General features: G+C 37.8%; 4 protein-coding genes across 8 annotated transcripts in view; all 4 read left to right on the forward strand.

The window, feature by feature from the left end:
• Window positions 1-9962, forward strand: part of LOC134826631 (uncharacterized) — a 33872-nt gene extending 23910 nt beyond the window's left edge. Inside the window, exons 1-7 of one of the 3 annotated variants that reach the window (XM_063839088.1) lie at window positions 5851-5941; window positions 6073-6118; window positions 6543-6754; window positions 6946-7086; window positions 7560-7710; window positions 7934-7980; window positions 8219-9962. In XM_063839088.1, coding sequence (XP_063695158.1) covers window positions 6073-6118; window positions 6543-6754; window positions 6946-7086; window positions 7560-7710; window positions 7934-7980; window positions 8219-8356 — 735 coding nt within the window. In that variant the 5' untranslated portion in view covers window positions 5851-5941 and the 3' untranslated portion in view covers window positions 8357-9962. Of the gene's footprint in view, window positions 1-5795; window positions 5942-6072; window positions 6119-6542; window positions 6755-6945; window positions 7087-7559; window positions 7711-7933; window positions 7981-8218 lie in introns of those variants that run through there. The other 2 variants (XM_063839087.1, XM_063839085.1) reach the window with 2 other exon arrangements.
• Window positions 235-1005, forward strand: LOC134826740 (uncharacterized). The gene has a single exon (XM_063839232.1). The coding sequence runs from the start codon at window positions 235-237 to the stop codon at window positions 1003-1005; it is 771 nt and encodes a 256-aa protein (XP_063695302.1).
• A 711-nt stretch (window positions 9963-10673) lies between the features above and the next one.
• Window positions 10674-12698, forward strand: LOC134826741 (short transient receptor potential channel 7-like). Its single transcript, XM_063839233.1, has one exon. The coding sequence runs from the start codon at window positions 10674-10676 to the stop codon at window positions 12696-12698; it is 2025 nt and encodes a 674-aa protein (XP_063695303.1).
• Window positions 12699-20114: 7416 nt separating this feature from the next.
• The window catches only part of LOC134811529 (uncharacterized), a 106909-nt gene continuing 105990 nt past the window's right edge, over window positions 20115-21033 (forward strand). For all 3 annotated transcript variants that reach the window (XM_063818396.1, XM_063818394.1, XM_063818395.1), the window contains exons 1-2: window positions 20115-20199; window positions 20374-20430. The gene's annotated coding sequence lies outside the window, so the exon portion shown is untranslated. The remainder of the gene's footprint in view (window positions 20200-20373; window positions 20431-21033) is intronic.

Consider the following 21033-nt stretch of genomic DNA (forward strand, 5'->3'; position numbering starts at 1 on the left):
TATTAATTACCCCAGCTTTAACCTATGTGATATGATTCTCCAAGAATTTAAGAGCTTATCAAGGGATTTTAGAGCTGCTGCTGATCACATGTCCACTTAAATTTAATGCATTCTATTCAGAATCTGAAACAGAATCTAAAACAGAATCTGAAACAGAATCGACTCCAAACGTTGCAGAGCTCTCATTCATTTATAAAATATCAGGCGTTGCATGACGGTGATGTGATCCAGCAGATGCACAGCAGGACCACAGGGTCAGCAGCTAACCCCGTTATACTGGAGACCATCAAAAAGAAGGGAAATAAGTTCACCTGCTCCTATGGTGAGGAGAAAACTGCACTTACGGAAGCCCTGAAATGGATGACAGAGAACCAGAAGTATGATGACACCATCATATGCTCTGATAGCCAGGCATTACTGACTAGCATCGATAGCCTGAACCCAGACACTCAGGATATCAGGAAAACTCTGGAATCACTCCATGGGACAACGTACCTGCACTGGATTCCCGGCCACTCCAACATTCCTGGGAACGAATACGCTGACAAAGCAGCAAAGGAAGCAGCACAACTCCCGGACCTGGGCCAAGGACAGTCTACAATCTCATACGGAGTTGCCAGAGCAGTAGCAAAGGCTCACATCAAGGATAGCGACCCCCAACACCACCTGGTCTCCCAGACTTACAAGGGATACAACAGAAAAAGAGCGGACAGTAAAATAGAGAGCAGGAAAGACGGAGCGCTGCTAGCACAACTCAGAGCAGGCCATTGCCTTCACCTGTCCCACTACAAAAATAGGATCGACTTTACAAAGAGTGCAACTTGTCCCCGTTGCGGAGAAGAAGAAGAAACGGTACCACACTGGATTCGGTGCCCTGCAACGATCAGGACGAGAGAAGAAATCTTCGGAAAATCTGACTTAAACTTGGACATACTAACCACCAACCCGATAGAAATCCTGGCGTTTGCTAAGAAGACCTTGCTTGAGGGACCCTTAGACGCCTAGCCCATCACCACCACCACCACAGCAGGACCTAGTCAATTGATTGATTTCATCAATTTGTTAGTCAGATCAGCACTTATTTTGTGGCATGCTGGAATCAAATAATGTGGTTTTACAGGTTCAGCATCAAAAGGTTTTGGCCTTTGGAGCAAGTACAAGCCGAAATCATAAAATATTTTAAATTAGCCAGAAAGATATTAGATAATATTTTAAAATCTTCACAAGACTTTCACACCCTTTTCAACTTAACTAGAGGTCTGAAATTTACCCACTTTACAGAGGCTTATCATGCACTACTATACACCCAATCATACTATTCAGATGGTATATGATAAAGCATGGTTAGACAAACTCAAAGTTATAAACCTACAATGCACAATTTGTTATGATTGTAGATAGAATTGATTTCAGTCCCAATTAAATGGCTTGGTAATCTCAAATTGGAGTACAAATCGTAACTTGTTTAAAAATATAAATAAAAACTGGACTGTTGATGGGGTCGGGCAACCGTCCACACTTATTCCAATGCTCTTTTTAATGATTAGATGCATGACATGAAAAATAAATTGATGATCACTGATCAGATTACAAATTAAAAATAATCATAACTGCAAACTGATCTGAGTGAGAGGAAATTGTAGCACGCCGCATACATAGGGACATAGGGTTGGGTTTTTTAAAAGAATTCTCCACTACGCACATATAATATGGTTATACGATTTTGTATGTAGCGACATGAAACATTATTTTACGCGAAGAGCGCAGCACTTAGCAGCCCACCTAACCAGTATAACATTCAACATTGCAACATTTAAAATATACACAGAGATAAACTAGTTTAGTATAGTATCTTAATGAATAGTGGGGTTGCTAAACTCCAGCACTATAAATTGTAACGTCCTGCATGGCGCGGCGCTCGCTCGGGAAATCTTTCTGCAACGGCGATCAAACGGCAAACGCAATTTGCGCCGCGCAGGAAAAATTTTCAGAAAAATATAAAAAAGTACCATTTTCCATTGACCAATGACCGACCACAAAGATAAAGGTAATTTAAAAAGACGCACGCTATATTATATAACTCCAAAGTGAGTTAATTGACGATGTCAATTCATCGCAGCTCGGCGCGGCACAATTGCGCATTTTGCCGATCTAGCTGTGAGAAGCCTCATTGAATGCGCGGCGCGGCACAGTAATTTAGTAACGCATCGCGCTACAACGAAGTGAAATAAATCCAAATGCCAAAAACTGGTCCCCAAACAAACATCTTTTTAATTTTGTTCCATTAACTTTACTAAAAGGTTTGGTTTTACATTACAGTGTCGTCTAGTCTATATTAGGGCCGTGATTTACGAATTCTGTTGAATCTATTTAATATTACACATCGTATCCGTGCAAAATTGCCTTTTCCTAACTCAGCTGAACGATCGGGAAGCCATGATTGGAGGTCTACCCAGCATTCCCTGTCAATACAACTACATTGTAGTGTACTATAAAACCTTGATTGACGGTGTCAACCCATCGATGATCGAAATCGTTGCTCTGCAAAGCAAAGCAACGATCGACGATGCGAAGCAAGAATGCTAGTTTGCGCGGCGCGTCGAAGCGGCGAAGTCCTCCAATATAAAACCATCACAATTTTCTCAAAAACTTCCATTTAATATATAACATATTTGTAGCGCGATGCACTACTGGGTCGCGCGCGCATCCAATAACGCTTCTCGCAACCACAGATCGGCGAGATGCGAAGGATTGACATCATCAATCAAATAACATATATAATAAATCTGGTCCTAAATCTTTCTAATTTTGTTCTGTGTATATATGTATTTTGCATATCAGAAACAACATAATAAAGCTGATGAGTGGAGGTGATCCGAATACTATGATGTCCAATATTTGTTTTTTAGATTATTTACATTTACATGTAATTAAAATAAAATACATTGACAATTGTTTTTCTTTTAAAAAACTTAAAAAAAACTGTTTTTTTAGTACATTTCTTTTTCTGCCTTTTGTCAAACAGTATATAATATACAATAAAGTAATTCAAGTGTTGCAATTGCAAATTGGCAGAGCACAATACAGAGGTAACGTGTAACGGAAATTGTCCACTGCTACCAATATTATATAATATGAAATATCAACAATCAGATATATACACATCTACTCCATCATAGGGGCAGGCATGAGGTTATAAGGGACTTCTGATAGTGGTGTCTCATATTTGCTGTCCATTTTTTTCCTCTGTGCCCTCGTAGAGCTATGAGTGTGGTTCTTAACATAGCGAATCTTATTCTTGTCCTTACATGTCTTACCAAATCGCAATACCTCTCTTTTCTTTTCCTGGCGATGAGGTCTGCCACTCTATTTAGAAACCACTTACATTCTTTGGACATGCCTCCAGTTTTGAGAAATACGGCTGGGGTGAAAGTGGCCTTCTCTACGTTCAACACTCTCTCCAAGTACTCATCCTTCTTCTCCTTTTCGTTCTCAGTGAAATTTTACAAATTCGTTTACATTAACCTCTGTAAGTCTGTAGAAAAATTCCCAAAATTTCAACAAAAATCCTCGGTCAAATCCTCGGTCAAATCGTCAAATTTCGCCGAGGCCGAGGAATTTCGAATCTATTTTTGACCAAGGCGGAGGCGAACCGAGGAATTGTCCTCCTGACCGAGGCCGAGGCCGAGGAAAAATCGCCATTCCTCGGTAAAACCGAGGCCGAGGCCGAGGACTCATTCGACCCTTGCTTCGTATACTTCTTGAAGAGTTTTGGTCCTGTTTGATAAGCAGTTGGGGTGTGACACCCTTATGTCAAGAAAGGTCTTATCAAATGGAGTCCAAACTCCTCTAGCAGATACGTCAAGCCGAGCTTGGTCACCTGTTATAGTCTTGGGGTTTTCTGCCTTTTTGTCCGATCCCCTGATTCCTAATTTTGATCTCAATTTTTGGGCTTTCCTTTTCAGTTCAACACTGAGCTGGAGCTTTAAATTTTGTTTATTTCCTATTTTCACTCTCCAATTTCTCCAACTAAATCTATGCTTTCTGGCCCAGAATCCCTTCCTCCTGCTCAGTGGCGTAACGAAGGGCCCCGCTGACCCCGCTGTGCAGGGGGGCGCTGTCTTAGGGGGGCGCCAAATCGTCGTTTGAATGTGGGACAATTTCGAAAACTTAACTAAAGTACTAGCAAAACTGCGCGTTTTGCTCTAGATACACACTTTTTTAGAAATTTTTACCGGTTTATCCTCTAAAATCACCTAATTTGTTCAATTTTAGGGAGGGGCACCAAAAGGGGAGGGGGCGCCAACAGGGGGGCGCCTTTTCGGCAGGGGGGCGCCAACAGGCAACGTTACGCCACTGCTCCTGCTGTGCTTTTTCATGTCAATTTTTTTTGTTGGGGACTGGCCCGTGGTACAAGCCAATGTTTACTCAAAAAATATATATAATATCAATGGTAATAAGAAATTCATCCCCCTGGGCCGGGCACATGCATAAATATAAAATGTAATGGGAATCTCAAACTATTCAATTTAGACTCTACCGGTAAAGTATGCAATGAAGGCAAGGGTGGCCACTGGCCAGCAACTGTGACCCTCAGTGTCTAAATTGTCAGGTATTGGACAAAAATTATCACAGAATCTTCTCTTGTCCACTGTGTAGCTGTTCATACAGGAAAACCCTGCAGGAGCATTCCTCTAGTGACCAACCATGCTGGTCTATCTTAAGAGATGATAGTGATAACAGCATCACTGCCTTCTGCTCTCTAGCACAATTTGCCATTGGTGAACTATCATAGGGTATCATAAAGATGATTATTACAGTGCTCGCTCTACCCATCTCTTTGTGACATTTCTTCTCCGTCAGCCTCTTCTACTCACTCCACCCATCTCTGATCTCTCTCTACCCATCTCCTCTCCCATTTTTCTCTACCCATCTCTCTCTACCATCTCCTTGTGACATTTCTTCTCCTTCAGCCTCTACTGCTCACTTTAGTTTAGTCGAGGATTCTCAACACCCACTTTCAAGTCGAGTACTCTCGACTCACTTAGTCCACATGCCTTGCAAATTTACAGCACGGTATTTGTAATGGTCTAAGTCCCTAATACTCGCCAAAGATGGTTCCTCTAGTCATCGTAGAGAAGAGAAAAACAAATTAGGTGGCTGCATTTTGTTTTGATTTTATTAGGTCCTAGTATTTATTCCTATTGTCTTAAAGTTTTAAGAGAACTCTCCTTAAATTATTTTAATGCAGTCAATCAGATAAGTTTATATCAGGACACTTCAACAAAGACACATATTCTGCCCACAATAAGGGGCCATAATTGTTTCAATTATGTAACTGTATAGAATTATTATAATTATTATTATTATTTTCATGTCTAGCATACCTTTTCTTCTCATCTTCTGGACGTCATTATCTTTAGTTTAGTTGAGGATTCTCAACACCCCAACAAAAACACATACTCTGGGGCCACAATAAGGGGCCATAATTGTTTCAATTATGTAACTGTATAGAATTTTTTTTCCTTTTCTCAACGACCAGCCCTCCTATCTGTCCAGCTCAAACCCCCCCCTGTTTTATCTCTCCCATTGCCCCATTTCTCTAGTTTAATTTTCCCTTTTTAAATCATTTATGTTTCTCAGTACTTCCTCCTTTTTCTTCGGCTCCCTTCCCCTGACCTGGTTAGTGCTGTGATGTCAGTGTACCCAATTATAACCTCGTATTGTTTCCATTATATTCAGTTAAATGATAATTTGCCTTGTGCTCAAGTTCATCTCACTCACTTCCTAGATATTGTTCAGGGAAGAATTTCATGGACTCCTGCTGATTTTATGGCTCAAAATGTAGATGATGCATCTCATATCGTGAACAAGCTTGAAGAGAAAGATATCCTTATTATATCAAACGTTTTCAAGAATACAACAGCGGCCCAAGCTGAAGGTTTGTTGCAACTAATTAATCTAACATAAGTTGAAAATAGGTTCTGTTGAGAGATATATGATTTCTTAATTTGATTTTCTTAATTTGATTTCTTCTGAATTAGTCGGTATTGAAATTTTTTTACTATACAGATGAAAGGCTCAACAATGCCTATCGAAGATCAGTTCTATGGCATAAGTAACAATTGTTTGTTGTGTTTTGACTGTGCTTTATGTTTTGTTTATATCAGATGTTTGTGAGCTTCACGTGGACATATTGCTGTAAACTTGCATTTTACATTCTAGTCGAACAAAACTATTAGAAACTATTCTCTTATTGACTCAGGGGACAGAATGATCTCAAATTGTATCATTTTCTCTCCAAAGAAAGGGGCCTAAATCACATGATTACAGCGGACTTCCTCTTGTATCACATATAATTAATGAGTTTATGAAGCAGTTTCGATAAAATTAGTTCAAAAAAGTGTGATCGTTGTTCTCAGCCTGTATTTTGAAATTGCAAATCCATGTTTTATTCACAAGTCCATAAAAAGCATTGAATAAAATGTAAGGTTAGATCGTGTTATTCCATTCCCCAAATTTACTAGAGTCGATCACTTCAGGTGGTAATGAGTTGCATGTTCATCCGAGTGCATCAAGACAGCAACCCCCAGACAGACCCAGAATGACAGGGAGAAGACCCAGAACTAACACCAGATCAGGTTCAGGTTCGGGATCGGAGGAACCGCACGCCAACCACAATGGAGACACTGCCACTTCTATGGTGTATCTCAACATGAGTAGCGAAGAGAGATACATTGACACACCCACACAGGTTAGGAGGCTAAACTGTTGTATAACTAGAGGGTAGTTCTTGAAACATAGCAATAGCATTATAGACAGATAGATAGAAGTTATATGATAGTTTGTTGTTAACGACTGCTGCATGTTAACGTTGTGTAATATGACGTGTTAGTAATGATCCTGGTGTGATTGTGTAAAATTGTTATATGGGATTTCATTCAGGTGAGGGTTCAAACGCGACCATCAAACGGTTCATCACAAGAAACAAACCTTTATAACGACCCTTCCTCCGTGCACGAGCGTCAGCAATCTGAAATAGAGATGCAGTTCCCCTCACATACTGTAGTCATCCCAGAGGATAACGTGAGTGAAGCTTGAAGACGTAGCAACCATTTTTACTATTTGCAATAACCTGATCGTTTAGTTCAAGGGTTATTATTATTATGTGGAGAGATGTTTTCTAGATAGTCAAAGAATATAATATTTAGATGTGATTAAGTCGTTTAGTGTTATTAAGACTCATTTTATGATTTTATTTCAAACAAAGTATGCGTATAATAATATAACCGCAAAATAGTTTAACGAAACCGGAGCAAATATGTTCACATAAAACTGTTATTTTTTGCCATTTTACAGCTGAGTCATATTTGACACACCTTATCAGTTTTATGTTCATATTTGCTGTATTTACATATTTATATTTTGTCACATTTTTAATGTGAATCTTGATAGCTGTAATTTGATTACATCGCTGAGTCTATTCAGAAAAAATAAGAACTTTTCTTGAAAGAATATTGAGAGGTGTTTCTAAACACTGATCTTAACAATCTTACCAGGTGAGTGAAGTTTCGAAGGAGATGCAAATACAATCAGACACAGCTAAACCTACCATCGTTCGTTTCCAGAGGGAACAGGAGAAAACCACTTGCGAAGACTACATGGATCTTCCAGGACCTCACTCTGTCATTTTACTTTTTATATTTTTAGGTTGGTCCTTTTAATTTTCAGGTGTTGCTATTTTCATGATGGATAATAGACTGCGATGTTTTTATTGTCACTGACCAGTGTTACCATATTGAAATCTTGTGATGGCATAATTGGATATTTGCAATTAATAAAATAGCCTGGATTTATTTGATAATGTTTATCAAATTATTAAACTTAATTAAATGTTGATTATCTCGTTGCTTAACTGGTTTTATGTCCTCAGGGATCGCCTTTGTAACGGGAGTTTTGACAATGGTCATATACACAGCGGTAAGATAAATATGCAATTTATTTTACTTTCTCAATGTTGAAAATGCCAATGAAATTGAGAAAACAATGGACCGATCGGATACATTTCTTTTGACAATGAAATCTTCACAGATATCATTAGCCGAAGTAATAAATTCAGCTTTTGTAAGATTAATAAATATTTGACTGCTGTATGTGACTGCTGTAAACAGTGAGTTATATATTTTAATCGCTGTGATAACCGCTGTGCGTCCTCCAGGTGGATCCTGTAAACGAGGGAGCCACAGTTAAAGTCCTCTGCCTCATGATAATCATCCCTGTTTTCTTCTTCTCTGTCACGTGTGGTTTGAACTGTTATGGGTGGTATCTGGGACACAAACTGGAGTCGGAGGCCTGATACAGCTGAATTATACTCCTAATTGGTTGTGAAGCTCGGTACTACAAAGTGTTTTCATTGTTTAATTGATACTCCTGCTGGAATATGATTTGTCAACTGCAGAGACTACATGGGATAAACTTGATGTGACCAAAGAGGGATTCAAGCGTTTTTGTATAACATCAGATTTATTTTAGACCAGATATTGTAATGACAGATGCAATGAGTAGCAATTTTCCAATTAAGTTGTAATTTAGTCGACATACTGGATGTCCCGGATGGAAATACTCCGGACAATTAGCATAGTCCTTCATAGTCATGTCGGCTTGTAAACATCAAAGAGTCTTAAAGTATTCTGAAAGGCACTGATGTAATGATCTCGCACAAGCTAAGGCCACATTGGAACCAGATTTAAATTTCCGTCCTCAACTTTCAATTTATTATTATATTATGCATCTAATATTGTATTATCTTAGTTGCGGTCAAATAAAAGTTTTAATTAATCAGACTCTACTTTATGCTCATTTGCTGGTCGGAGCCAAAAACGTGTCTGTAGGTAAATGAGTGATAACAGGGCATAATATAAACCAAGTTGCTCACTAATTAAGCCAGTCACTCCAGAGTCCTGTGTTAGAGACAAGATTATTGGTTCAATTTCCGTCTCGTGCTGGCAAACCATTTACCCCACCAGGCACGGCCGCACGGGAAGGGAACTTCTTTAACCATGCCGGTCACGGGTCGAGGTTAGACCACATAGCGATCAGTCCATAATCACAGATGCATCTGTTTGAGTGTTCCTTCATCACAGATGCATCTGTTTGAGTGTTCCTTTAAAATTTATCCTGATGCTTGCAGATTGTTCTCGTACTAGATAAACATTTTTACAGCGATTTAAAACATAATTTGGGTCTAGTAATGCTAATTAATGCTTATTGTCAAGGACTAGTGGATTTTAGACTTGTAATCTTCTCTAGTGAAAGATCTTGAGAGAGTCTAACTAAAAATTGAAATAAGACAAGAGCTCTAGAACTAACGGCGTAATATACGCATTGTAATCTCATAATGCAATCTTTACCAGATATAATATCATATTATGAAACGTAAATTCTGATCCAAGAAGAGTATAATAGCAGAAGGTAAACCTTTAAATCTGGCTTGAGAGATCCGCTCAGCATAATATGTGACGACATCTTACCGCTCTCTTTTATTAAGCAGATTATTAATTTGTGAAAGCTGGACAGCTCATGTTGAAGATGGTATTTGCGAGTGTTGGTTTATTTTCTGTAGAGTATCAAGAGCTCTTCATATTTTACTTTTTAATGTCAGGCTGGCGTCTTGTTTCTATGTCAATACGATAACTGTACCTGCTACCTACAAATAATGGTTTTTGCAGATTTCATTGAAAATTGTCTAATGTCTATCAACAAAGGGCAGGTGTTACGTCGTGAAATTACCTCATATCACACTCTTACTGATTTAAGGTTTTTGTTCTTTACATTCAATCTAGTATATTCGATTACTTTTTCAAAATTTCAGTTTGCCCGCTTCACTGATAAAACATTAACGTTCAAGTCGTCAACACATTGAGTCACAATAGATGTAGTAGTTATAATAGTGGTAGTAAATAGTAGCACCTCTGTAAATATTCGAGTAAAAGCTTATGTTCATATTATTTCCCACGGCAAATTCCTTCCATTCCATGATAAGGTGTGCTGGAGTGAGTCAAAGTTAAAGGCTGTTAACGAGCCACTAATTTGAGTACAATTAAGCAACGTTGTTGAGTCTAGAACAGTTGTACCCGAGTAACGAACAGCGGGTTTTTTATGTTGATGTTGTTCCAGTTCAGAACTTAAGACCTGTATTTAAAACTTTTTGAAGTTTTAAATATAGTTTTAAACATAGCTATAGGTCTTCGATAAGTCATGCTCATAGGCCATTGCAGTTCTGTATAATAAGAGTTATTGAAGTGATGAAGCTGTGCTTCAGTTGCAACTTATTGGACGTGTTGTTTTATGTCCATTTTTCTATTGGAAGTGGTATTTACTGTTCATTTTTCTAAGACACGCTTATATTTCGATATGAACATTTCAAAATGACTTATTAGATTATCGACGAGTGTTATTACCCATCCTATTATATTCTTTGTTCTTGCACTTATCCCATTATAAGCTTGAGGATTTGTTGCGTCATTATCGTAATGAAAAGTTTGATGTTTTGTAACACGGCTATGTGCATTGATCAATTAATTTAGCTTATGTTGATATCTTACAGTTGCAAATTAATGGTATTATTATACACTCCCTCTTCAAACACAGCCTGGTCGTCACCCTCCCATGATATGAACATATTGAGCTTTGCAGACAGAGCAGAATATGATAACACAACTATCAGAGAACTTCTCAACCCCCCAAAAGACGCTGAGTTTTGTGTTCCTGCCGCAGGAACGAGGCTGTCTTATCTGAAAGATCCTGTAGCTTGGATAAACTCTTACTCGGGCCACGTGAATGAGTTCACTGAAGACGATCACTATTTGGAGTATGTTGTAGGTTTGCTGGAAGCAATCGTTAATAGCTCGCCCTACAGCGGTCAAGATGTTTACTCCCCAATTCTTCTGCTGGAAAAGGTTGTGACAAGAAAAGCTCTGATGCAACGTAGAGACCCCATGAGGACTGCTCTGCGACTACAAAGTCGTCTACTTGAGTATGCCAAGATTGAGAACGATAACAACTCGATATATGATCGGAGCATTGAAAAGTTGGAACTGATTCCCAAAAAGTTTGCTTTGTCTTTGATGGAAGTCTGTGTCACACCTATTGAAGTCATCAAACTTATGAGATTAGACGATGACACAATGTTCCAAGATGTACTTCAATCCAAAAATGTGGAGCTCGTGGCCTCCAAAATATATCAGAAAGTGGTATGGAAGAAGTTTTGGGGATCTGAAGCTATAATGAAAAAGAAGGCTCGAAGTGGAAACTTGACCCAAACATTTTACGTCGCTAAAAGGATTGCTATTTTCCTTTTCTGGAATATATTCTATATTCCCGCTGCCATTTTCACAAGAGATGACAGAATAAGTAGGAAAAGACGAGCTATTTTCTTCTCCCCCTTTTCCTCCTACCTAGCTGACCTCTTGAACTACAGTATGTTAATTACATTCCTCTTGGTTGTAATTATGTATACTGAACCTGACCCCAAAGTAGCTCATGAACTCGTACAAAAACTAATCGAGGGCGAAATAAAAGCTGAGAATGACACCAATTTCAAAGTTGGGGCAGATGGAAGTGTCATGATGAGGCTTCCAAATCCAAAGATCCCCTTTTCAGAGTGGCTGTTATGGACTTGCATTTTTGCAAGGGTTCTATCAGAGTTGTACCAAGCCTATTCTAAGAAAGGAAAAACATTGCAGAAAAAATTGAACAGGTACTTCAAGAGTTTTTACAATATCACAGACATTTTTCTCATTATATTGCTTCTAACTAGTATGATATCTAAACTCTACACATTCCTGAAGTCGTGGATGTTTGGAGTATACGTCAGTATTGACCATCTTGTTCTGGACCCTGATCCTTCTGACATGAACCGTAATGCATCCAACAGTACTAACCGTGATTCCTTCGCTGAATTAGTGCATCACGAGCTTATATTCACCATCTATTTCTACTGCACTGGGGCTGTGGTAGCTCTAGTTCATCTGCTCCAGGTCTACACAATCCATATTCCTGGTTTGGGTCCCTTGATATTGTCAGCTAAAAGAACATTTGTCGAGGTATCTGGATTGGTCTTCATCTATCTGTTCGTCATAGCAGGCTTCCTTATTCCCATCGTAGGCATGATGACTTGCTACCGAGTAGTCCATGGTATTGACGGAGTTGGAGCTGATGATGAAAATGATTTTTACTACTTTGCAACTTTCGGTAAAGCGCTTGTAACACTGGTGTGGACAATGTTTGGAGGATTGGACGTCGAGCACAGATCTAACTTACATAGATCACGTGATACCTTGACCACCGTCTTTATAGTCATCCTGCTTGTGCTCTACGCAATCATCCTGGGTCTGTTGTGCATGAACCTGGTGATCGCCATCATAGTTGACGTCTACAGCAAAGTAACTGCTGACAAATACGCAGACTGGCGGTTTTCTCAGTTTGAGTGTATAATTGACTACAGTGGTGGGTCGAATGAGGGTGACGGAATGCCCTTCCTCTTTCCAATGTGTATTCCGTACATACTTTATTCAATGCTAATCCAGCCGTGGAACGAAAAGAAGTATCAAGAGAAAAATCACTCTGAGATGGTGGAAGACAATCAATTTGCTAGATTTCTTTGCCAGTGCAGACTTGATCAACCGATTGACGAATGACAATGATTGAGCTCGAGCATTACATTCCAAATGAGCTTTTCCTATCCTTGGATAGTGGATATCCATAACAACAATATATTATAGTCGTGGACAAAATTTGGGAAATTTAATTATTTTCCTTTCCAACATTATTAAGTTCGTGCACTTCTTCGAGCCATGCTACAGATGGTATACTAATACTAATTACCCACACAATATGCTCAAACTACATAATAAGCAAATTTACACTATTTGTTCCGACGTTTAGCTAAAATTTTAACACTATAATAACGTAAGACGTTAAAGCTCACTCAGCACATTATATTAATCTCAGCTGGCTGTACTCACTACTCATACCCACAATTCTCATATTCGTGTTAGAATCTGGGAATTCAACCACATTGTATTATATGTAAAGTGTACATGCCAGTTTAATTCACGGATCCATGTTAAGATAACTCGTAGCGATATTGGATCCGTCAGCTCTTACAGTATCAAGCATTGATAGATATTATGATGTGTTCATTACCAAGAATATCAAATCGTTCGTTTACAAAACGTCCTTTTCTGGGAAAGTAATTTTCCGGATCGTATAATTGGGAGATTCCTCCTGCACTGATTCTACTTTTTAGATAAAACTATACTTTCGAAATGAAATTTGGCATTATAATGGTTGTTAAATTAGTGATATTAGGTTTTTCTGTAGTATACAAACTGAAAAACCTGCAAATCGAAAGACTAGATTTCTTAAAATGAAATTCTTTGGTTAATTGTGTTAATACTTGTTCGACCTAAAAAGATTTATTTTTGAGATCAGATTATATTATATAATAACATGTACCATTAGATGTTTATAAAGTTCTTGTAGATTTTATTTTGATAATATTGAATCTAATTCTAAATACTTTTTAAAATGCTTCCTCTCATTCGTGTCCAAGAAACAGTAAAATTATAATTGTTATCCGAAATTTTAAATCTTCAACTCTCGATCCAAATTAATAAATTCATAATAAGTTCATACATAATTCATATGTCCACTCAAGCCGCAAATCGCTTTGAGACTAAAATAATGACGACAATTATATGAGCTGTTCCGACTTATACGAACAATCAGCCATCTAAAACTAAATACTATTTATCTATTTATTTATTCAATTTACTCTGTTTGACTATTATAAGTGCCTCAGAACCCTTTTTGATGACCACTTAACAACCATAAGTTGAGTTGAAGTAGACAAACTGCTCCATCTAAATATCTTTAACAACCCAACTTTATCAGGTTTTTAGGCTCGTTAAGTTCATTAGTAACAGCTAATGATGGTGTTCTCCTCGGCTTTCTGAGAATTTGTCTCGATAAAGTTACCACTCCCGGCTCATTATCAAAGTTATAGTTATGGTATCGTGTTAATAGTTAAATATCAGGATCCCAATGTTATTGTCCCGTGGCTGCCATTACTGAGATTTTCTCTGACTATTATTACATCAAACTCAAATTTGACGGAGAATTGTTTGATGAGCGTCTCAAAACATGAAAACGATTATTTTTTAACCCTAATTCGGATCCTCAAAGAACCGTTTCCAGGTTCTGAGACACTCATCAAACGACATTCCGTCAAATGTGGTCATATTTTTGGAAAATGGGACTGTGCCATGCCTAAGCAGCCATTAACTTCGCGATTCAATTATGATAATTACTTAATGTGAATGCGGTCATGTCACTATTAGCTGTGAGCTGTTAAATTACGGTAAGTTGATACTGAAAGTAAATTGGACTCATGTCAGTCATTGCATAATTTGTTATTAAACCAAGATACGAAACGTTAATCTTGATTAGAGTATGGAAACTACCAATGTAAATCTGTCTGTGTTGTCACGTCAGTATTGGTCAATGGATTTTGTACCACCCTTGTCGCTCATTTGTAAACCTAAATTATTGATATTTAAGTTTAAAAGCAGTGGTAGCTGTTGTCGTCAGATTATTTTCGCAAGCAACCTTTTCCGTTTCATTGTTAGCTTTTGTGAGTCCAGATGTGATAATAAGACAATTGATTTGTAAAGTCAACGGCCATAACGACGCAGTTAGATCCGGCTTTGCACAGGCGGAACGGTTTCCTGATTTTGACTCAAACATCGATCGATTGCATCTCCCCAAACGAGGGAGTTTAAGAAACCTTTTCCATGAACAACCTGCCTATGAACGTTATATTGAACTTTGCAGAGAGAGCAGAATATGATAACAGAACAATCAGAGAACTTCTCAACCCCCGACCTCATGTTGAGTTTTGTGTTCCTGTCGAAGGAACGAGGCTAGATTATATGAAGGATCCTGTAGCTTGGATAAACTCTTACTCGGGCCACGTGACAGAGTTCACTGAAGACGATCACTATTTGGAGTATGTTTTAGGTTTGCTGGAAGCAATCGTTAATAGCTCGCCCTACAGCGGTCAAGATGTTTACTCCCCAATTCTTCTACTGGAAAAGGTTGTGACAAGAAAAGCTCTGATGCAACGTAGAGACCCCATGAGGACTGCTCTGCGACTACAAAGTCGTCTACTTGAGTATGCCAAGATTGAGAACGATAACAACTCGATATATGATCGGAGCATTGAAAAGTTGGAACTGATTCCCAAAAATTTTGCTTTGTCTCTGATGGCAGTCTGTGTCACACCTATTGAAGTTATTAAACTTATGAGATTGGACGATGACACAATGCTACTAGATGTGTTTGAATCTATGAATGTGGAACTCGTGGCTTCGAAAATATACCAAAAGGTTGTCTGGCAAAAGTTCTGGGGATCAGAAGCCATAGTTTTCACGAAGGCCCGAAGTGGACGATTTACCCAAACTTTTTACGTTGCAAAAAGGGCCGCTATTTTCCTTTTCTGGAACTTATTCTACATCCCGGCAGCATTTTTCTCCATAGATAAAGGAAGAAGAAGGAAAAGACGAGCTGTTTTCTTCTCCCCCTTTTCCTCCTACCTAGCTGACCTTCTGAACTACAGTATGTTGATTACATTCCTCTTGGTGGTTATTATGGTTACTGCTCCCGACCCCAAATTTGTTGATGACCTTCTTCAAAAACTAACTCAGGGCGAAATAACAATTGAGAACGACACTAATTTCAAAGTGGGAATTGATGGAAATGTCATGATGAAGCTCCATGACCCAGAAATACCTACCTCAGAATATCTGTTATGGGCGAGCATTTTTGCACGGGTTCTTACGGAGTGTTACCAAGCGTATTCAAAGAAAGGGAAAATGATGAGGGATAAGTTGAAGATGTATTTTAAGAGTTTTTACAACGTGACAGATGTTTTCCTGATAATATTGCTCGTGACCGGCATGGTCTTCAAACTCTATGCTCTTTTCAAATCCCAGATGTTTGGAGCGTATGTAAGCATCGACCATGATGCTCAGCATGTACAACACGAACTGATTTTCACTATATATTTCTACTGCACTGGGGCTGTGGTGGCTCTAGTTCATCTGCTCAGGTCTACACAATCCATATTCCTGGTTTGGGTCCCTTGATATTGTCAGCTAAAAGAACATTTGTCGAGGTATCTGGATTGGTCTTCATCTATCTGTTCGTCATAGCGGGCTTCCTTATTCCCATCGTAGGCATGATGACTTGCTACAGAGGTGTCCACGGTATCGACGGAGTTGATGATGAGGATGACTTTTACTACTTTGGATCTTTTGGCAATGCAGTTATAACACTTGTCTGGACCATGTTTGGAGGGTTGGACGTAGAAGACAGAATAAACTTACAAAGATCACGTGACACCACAACCACCGTGTTCATGATCATCCTGCTTGTGCTCTACGCCATCATCCTGGGTCTCTTGTGCATGAACCTGGTGATCGCCATCATAGTTGACGTCTACAGCAAAGTAACCTCTGACAAGCATGCAGAATGGAGGTTTTCTCAGTTCGAGTCCATCATAGACTACAGTCGTGGGTCGAATGATGGTGACGGAATGCCGTTCCTGTTTCCGCTGTGCATTCCGTACATATTTCACTACATGATCATCCGGCCATGGATGATGACGGAGTTTAAAAAGAAGAGCGATCGTGTAATGGGAAATGAAAACCATTTTGCTAGATTTCTTTGTCAGTACAGACTAACTGAACAGGACTGAACCGAATCTTAAAGCATTATTTTTGCCGCCCTAAATCAATACTTCATCTAGAGTTTTGTGAATTCAGCAATAGCAGCTGACATGTTGAATTACCTTCAGTAAAAGAGGGGACATTGAACTGAATTAGACACTGATTTATACATTATTTTTGTAAAAGTGACTTATAAATTAGCATGATCCACATAAGTTTTGATTTTTAATATTTTCTGGAGATTACAAACTGTAATCAAGAAGATCAGTTGAATACGTGTACATATCCGATTTAGAGTCTTTTATTTGAGACCACATTATTTTCAAGCATAAGTTATCTTTTAGCTCAGTATTCATGATATTTTCTGGGATGACCAGTTCAAACACTGCTGAGTATAAGTCAAATATCTTAAAAGCAGTGTTATTAAATTTCAATTTATTTAGATTATTATTACTGATCTGATTCTACGAAGATGATTCCGTTTATTTGAAAATTGAGTCTGAAAATAGAAGAAAATTATCAGATGCTGTTAATATCAATCATTGAAGTTTACAAACAGTCCTGTATCATATGACTAATTCCAGAACAATAATATCATTGTACAACAATCCTACACAAACTCCAGTAATATATTTTACATCAGAACTTAGGAATTCCAATTCCCATGAGATTGGATCATGATTGAGTTGGTGTTATTTGTGAGGATTGCGCTAAACACATCACTACACTATTCTCGTGTACACCAGCAGAAATAGCTGAAGCCGCAAATTTCGCCAGAATTTAGATCACAACGAAAATATTCTGACTACGGTCATAACCTGATTTACGCCTGAAAAAAAATCTTTATAAATTACGTGTTTCCAGAATATCCGGGCTTCAGCAACACTTCTTATTCTATCAACTCTCCAGTTTCAACCAAGAAATCAACTTAAAGTAATGAGAGAGTGAGAAATTAATTTGATCGCAAAAAGTGATTATCTAAGTCTGGTTACTTTCAGTGTAAAGTTATGGTATTGTTCAGGATGGGTAGTGTTCTTATATGTGTGTGTGGGTGTAATAGATACCTAATGTGTGGGTGTGGGTGTAATAGATACTTAATATATGTGTGTGTGTGTAATAGATACCTAATGTGTGGGTGTGGGTGTAATAGATACTTTGTATATGTGTGTGGGTGTAATAGATACCTAATATGTGTGTGTGGGTGTAATAGATACCTAATATATGTGTGTGGGTGTAATAGATACCTAATATGTGTGTGTGTGGGTAGAAAAAACCTAATATGTGTGTGTGGGTGTAATAGATACATAATATGTGTGTGTGGTTGTAATAGATACCTAATATATGTGTGTGGGTGTAATAGATACTTTATATGTGTGTGTGTGGGTGTAATAGATATCTAATATGTGTGTGTGGTTGTAATAGATAACTAATACGTTACGTCATACGTGTGTAATAATTGATTGGATGGCCTGATAAAGTTTGTTAAGCTGATAAATATTGTGCAATTTTCGATATCGAAAGTTTCCATAGTTTTAGTTTCGTTGTCAAACTTACATAAGATAGACGACTCTGAAAGCAGTTAAATAAATTAATCAAATAATTATGCCTGTATACCAAGGGTTAATTCTAATAATAGTCTCTTGATCCTACATTCCCAGGATTATTGCAATAACTCTCAATCGATTAAACCTAATTTCTTCCCATTCCTAAACGCAATTCTTCAATACAGACACAAATCCAAGCTTTTGTTCAGCGTGTGTAGAAATTCAATCACAGTCCCAAAATGACATTCTGTGCGGAATTAGAAATATTTGATACACAGTTTAGAGTATACCGTATATAGATATCATACTGTCGGGGACTAGTGTTAACATTACACACATTGTGATGTGATGTGTACAATATGTAGCTTAGCAGGTGGCTGTACCATGGGGTGGACCAATATACAATATAATATAGTTCAACCATCGGCTTATGTTTCTTAAGACTGTTGCAATAATGAACCTTGAAATAGTGCAGCATGAAGCAGCGGTGTGCGATTATTAAAATTCAAGGTACATTCTATACCTTTACCATTCTACATAACTCTCTCTTTAATATAAATATAAAGTACAGTAGTGTAAAAAACGTGTTCTACAGGAGCTAATAAAGGTCAATAGCCCCTCCCATGAGTGACTCTAATTGTGCTTTTAAACGGGCGAGCTGACATGTACATTGTGGTAATATTAGTACAGTGCCTGTGTCTGTATTGGAATTAAGAAGGGGTATGTGGTAATATTAGTAGAGTGCAAGTCAGCAAGTGTTACATCTGTGTTGGAGTTAAGAAGGGTAATTTGGAAGGTATGGTAGTAGTGTGGCATACCGTCATGTGTGTGGCTGTGTGCAGGCGTGGTTATAGTGTATGCAGCTGCTGTGGTATCCTGTGGTCACCACCTCAAATATTTGTAGTTATAAATAGATGCGGAGTTATGTAAACACTGCTTAACTAAGTGTTAAAAGAACAAAAAAGAAGTGTATCTTTACAGACGATCTAATGGTACTGTACTTCCACTCTACTTTTCTACTTTTAAAACAATACATAAGGGACGAAGAGGTAGGTGACTTAAAAGAGGCATGTGTTAGATCAAGGCGATGAAAAGTCTTGGAAACAATCTGAGTCGTTCACTGCACACCTCAGCTTATCTGGGTGAGTTTCAGTTCCTGTACACAATCAGCAGTGCTTAAATTACGAAAAATAAGATTTACAGGTAGACTTTGTACTGTAATTTGTTCTGAGACTGATAGCAGAATCAATTGGAAATTTGATATCATGAAGCATGTATCTTTATCTTAAACTGATGTTTCCAGTGTGCAATTTAAACTCAATTTTAATGAGATCATTATCTTTTGGATGTGAAGCAATTCTTTATTTTCTGGTTTGAATGTTTGAATGTTTGGATGTCGTCACAATCAAAATATATACTCCGAAAAGATTTTGCTGAATAAATCTTTATCTGATGAAAAATTATGTAAACTTGCTGAATCATAAATCTTCAATATTCAATGTTTTAAATTCTATTATCGAATGTTTGTGTATGATATAAAGTGATTGTCAATGTTCCTTGAGCTGAAAATGATATTGACGGCTACAATCAAATATTTCATTTATTGAAAGTCTTTCATCAATGAAATAAACGGGTTTGACTGAATGCTATTTGATCATATCTGTACTGATAAGCAATGCATGCAACTTACTCGCCATATTATTATTATCACGAGATAACGTTTTAACAATGAATGCATCTGCTGAATATAGTGTATTCGTTGTTTAACGAGAGTCACATTAGCCCTCATGTAAGAAAAGAACGGAGGAGACATACTCGCTGGTGATATAGTCATGAAGCACTCTCTTCTCACAATACATTAGAAGGTGATATAAAGGAAAACATGGTTTTAATCGATATCATCGTCATTTTTATTAACCACATATTACATTTCAACCGCTATGTGTCTGTCAGTATTTAGCTCGCATGATTGCATTTCCATTCTGTCACGTGCTCATACTACAACTGTATGACGTCATATTACGATGATTATATTTCAGATATAACAACAGTTGATATCATCGGGTATCCACAACTTCAGAAAACGTCTCCCCACGGTCAGTATGCCATTCTCTGGCTACAAGTTTTTTATTTTTAGGAACCTAATAACATAAGATTTAATTTACATTTTTACAATCTTCCTGCATTCCTTGCGTCAATGGTTAATGAAATGACGCATATTACGTATCTAATACGTAAATACTACGTAAATACTACGTAAATACTACGTAAATACTACGTAAATACTACGTAAATACTACGTAAATACTACGTAAATACTACGTAAATACTACGTAAGACCATTATATCGTTTAACGTCAAACAATTTAAACTATCTAATTGAAGAATTTATCATTGTCTGATTTTGGAGAAGAAAACGGATACCAGAAAAATAATTAGATTAAGGGTAAACAAGATAGAGATTTCGTTACCATTAGTAGATTCTATAGAGCCCAATTATCTTCCTATCTGATGAGATTGTCTAAACAAAATTTACACTCACATCACACACTTTCACCAGACATGCCTCTTATGCACGCTTATCACATGAATTTCTGACGTTATACGATAGTAGGCCCGTTTTTCTGAAAATAGCTTGTGTGAAAATAGTTTTACGGTGTGTATTACGAGTAATCAATAATGTTAATTATTAGTGCGTG

Source organism: Bolinopsis microptera, chromosome 2, assembly GCF_026151205.1.
Source record: "Bolinopsis microptera isolate Bmic1 chromosome 2, MBARI_Bmic_1.0, whole genome shotgun sequence".
NCBI classification, from domain to species: domain Eukaryota; kingdom Metazoa; phylum Ctenophora; class Tentaculata; order Lobata; family Bolinopsidae; genus Bolinopsis; species Bolinopsis microptera.

What these genes read in the sequence shown, in the direction of transcription:
- LOC134826741 (XM_063839233.1), top strand. Translation starts at nt 10,674, where the DNA reads ATGAACATATTGAGCTTTGCAGACAGAGCAGAATATGATAACACAACT.
- LOC134826740 (XM_063839232.1), top strand. Translation starts at nt 235, where the DNA reads ATGCACAGCAGGACCACAGGGTCAGCAGCTAACCCCGTTATACTGGAG.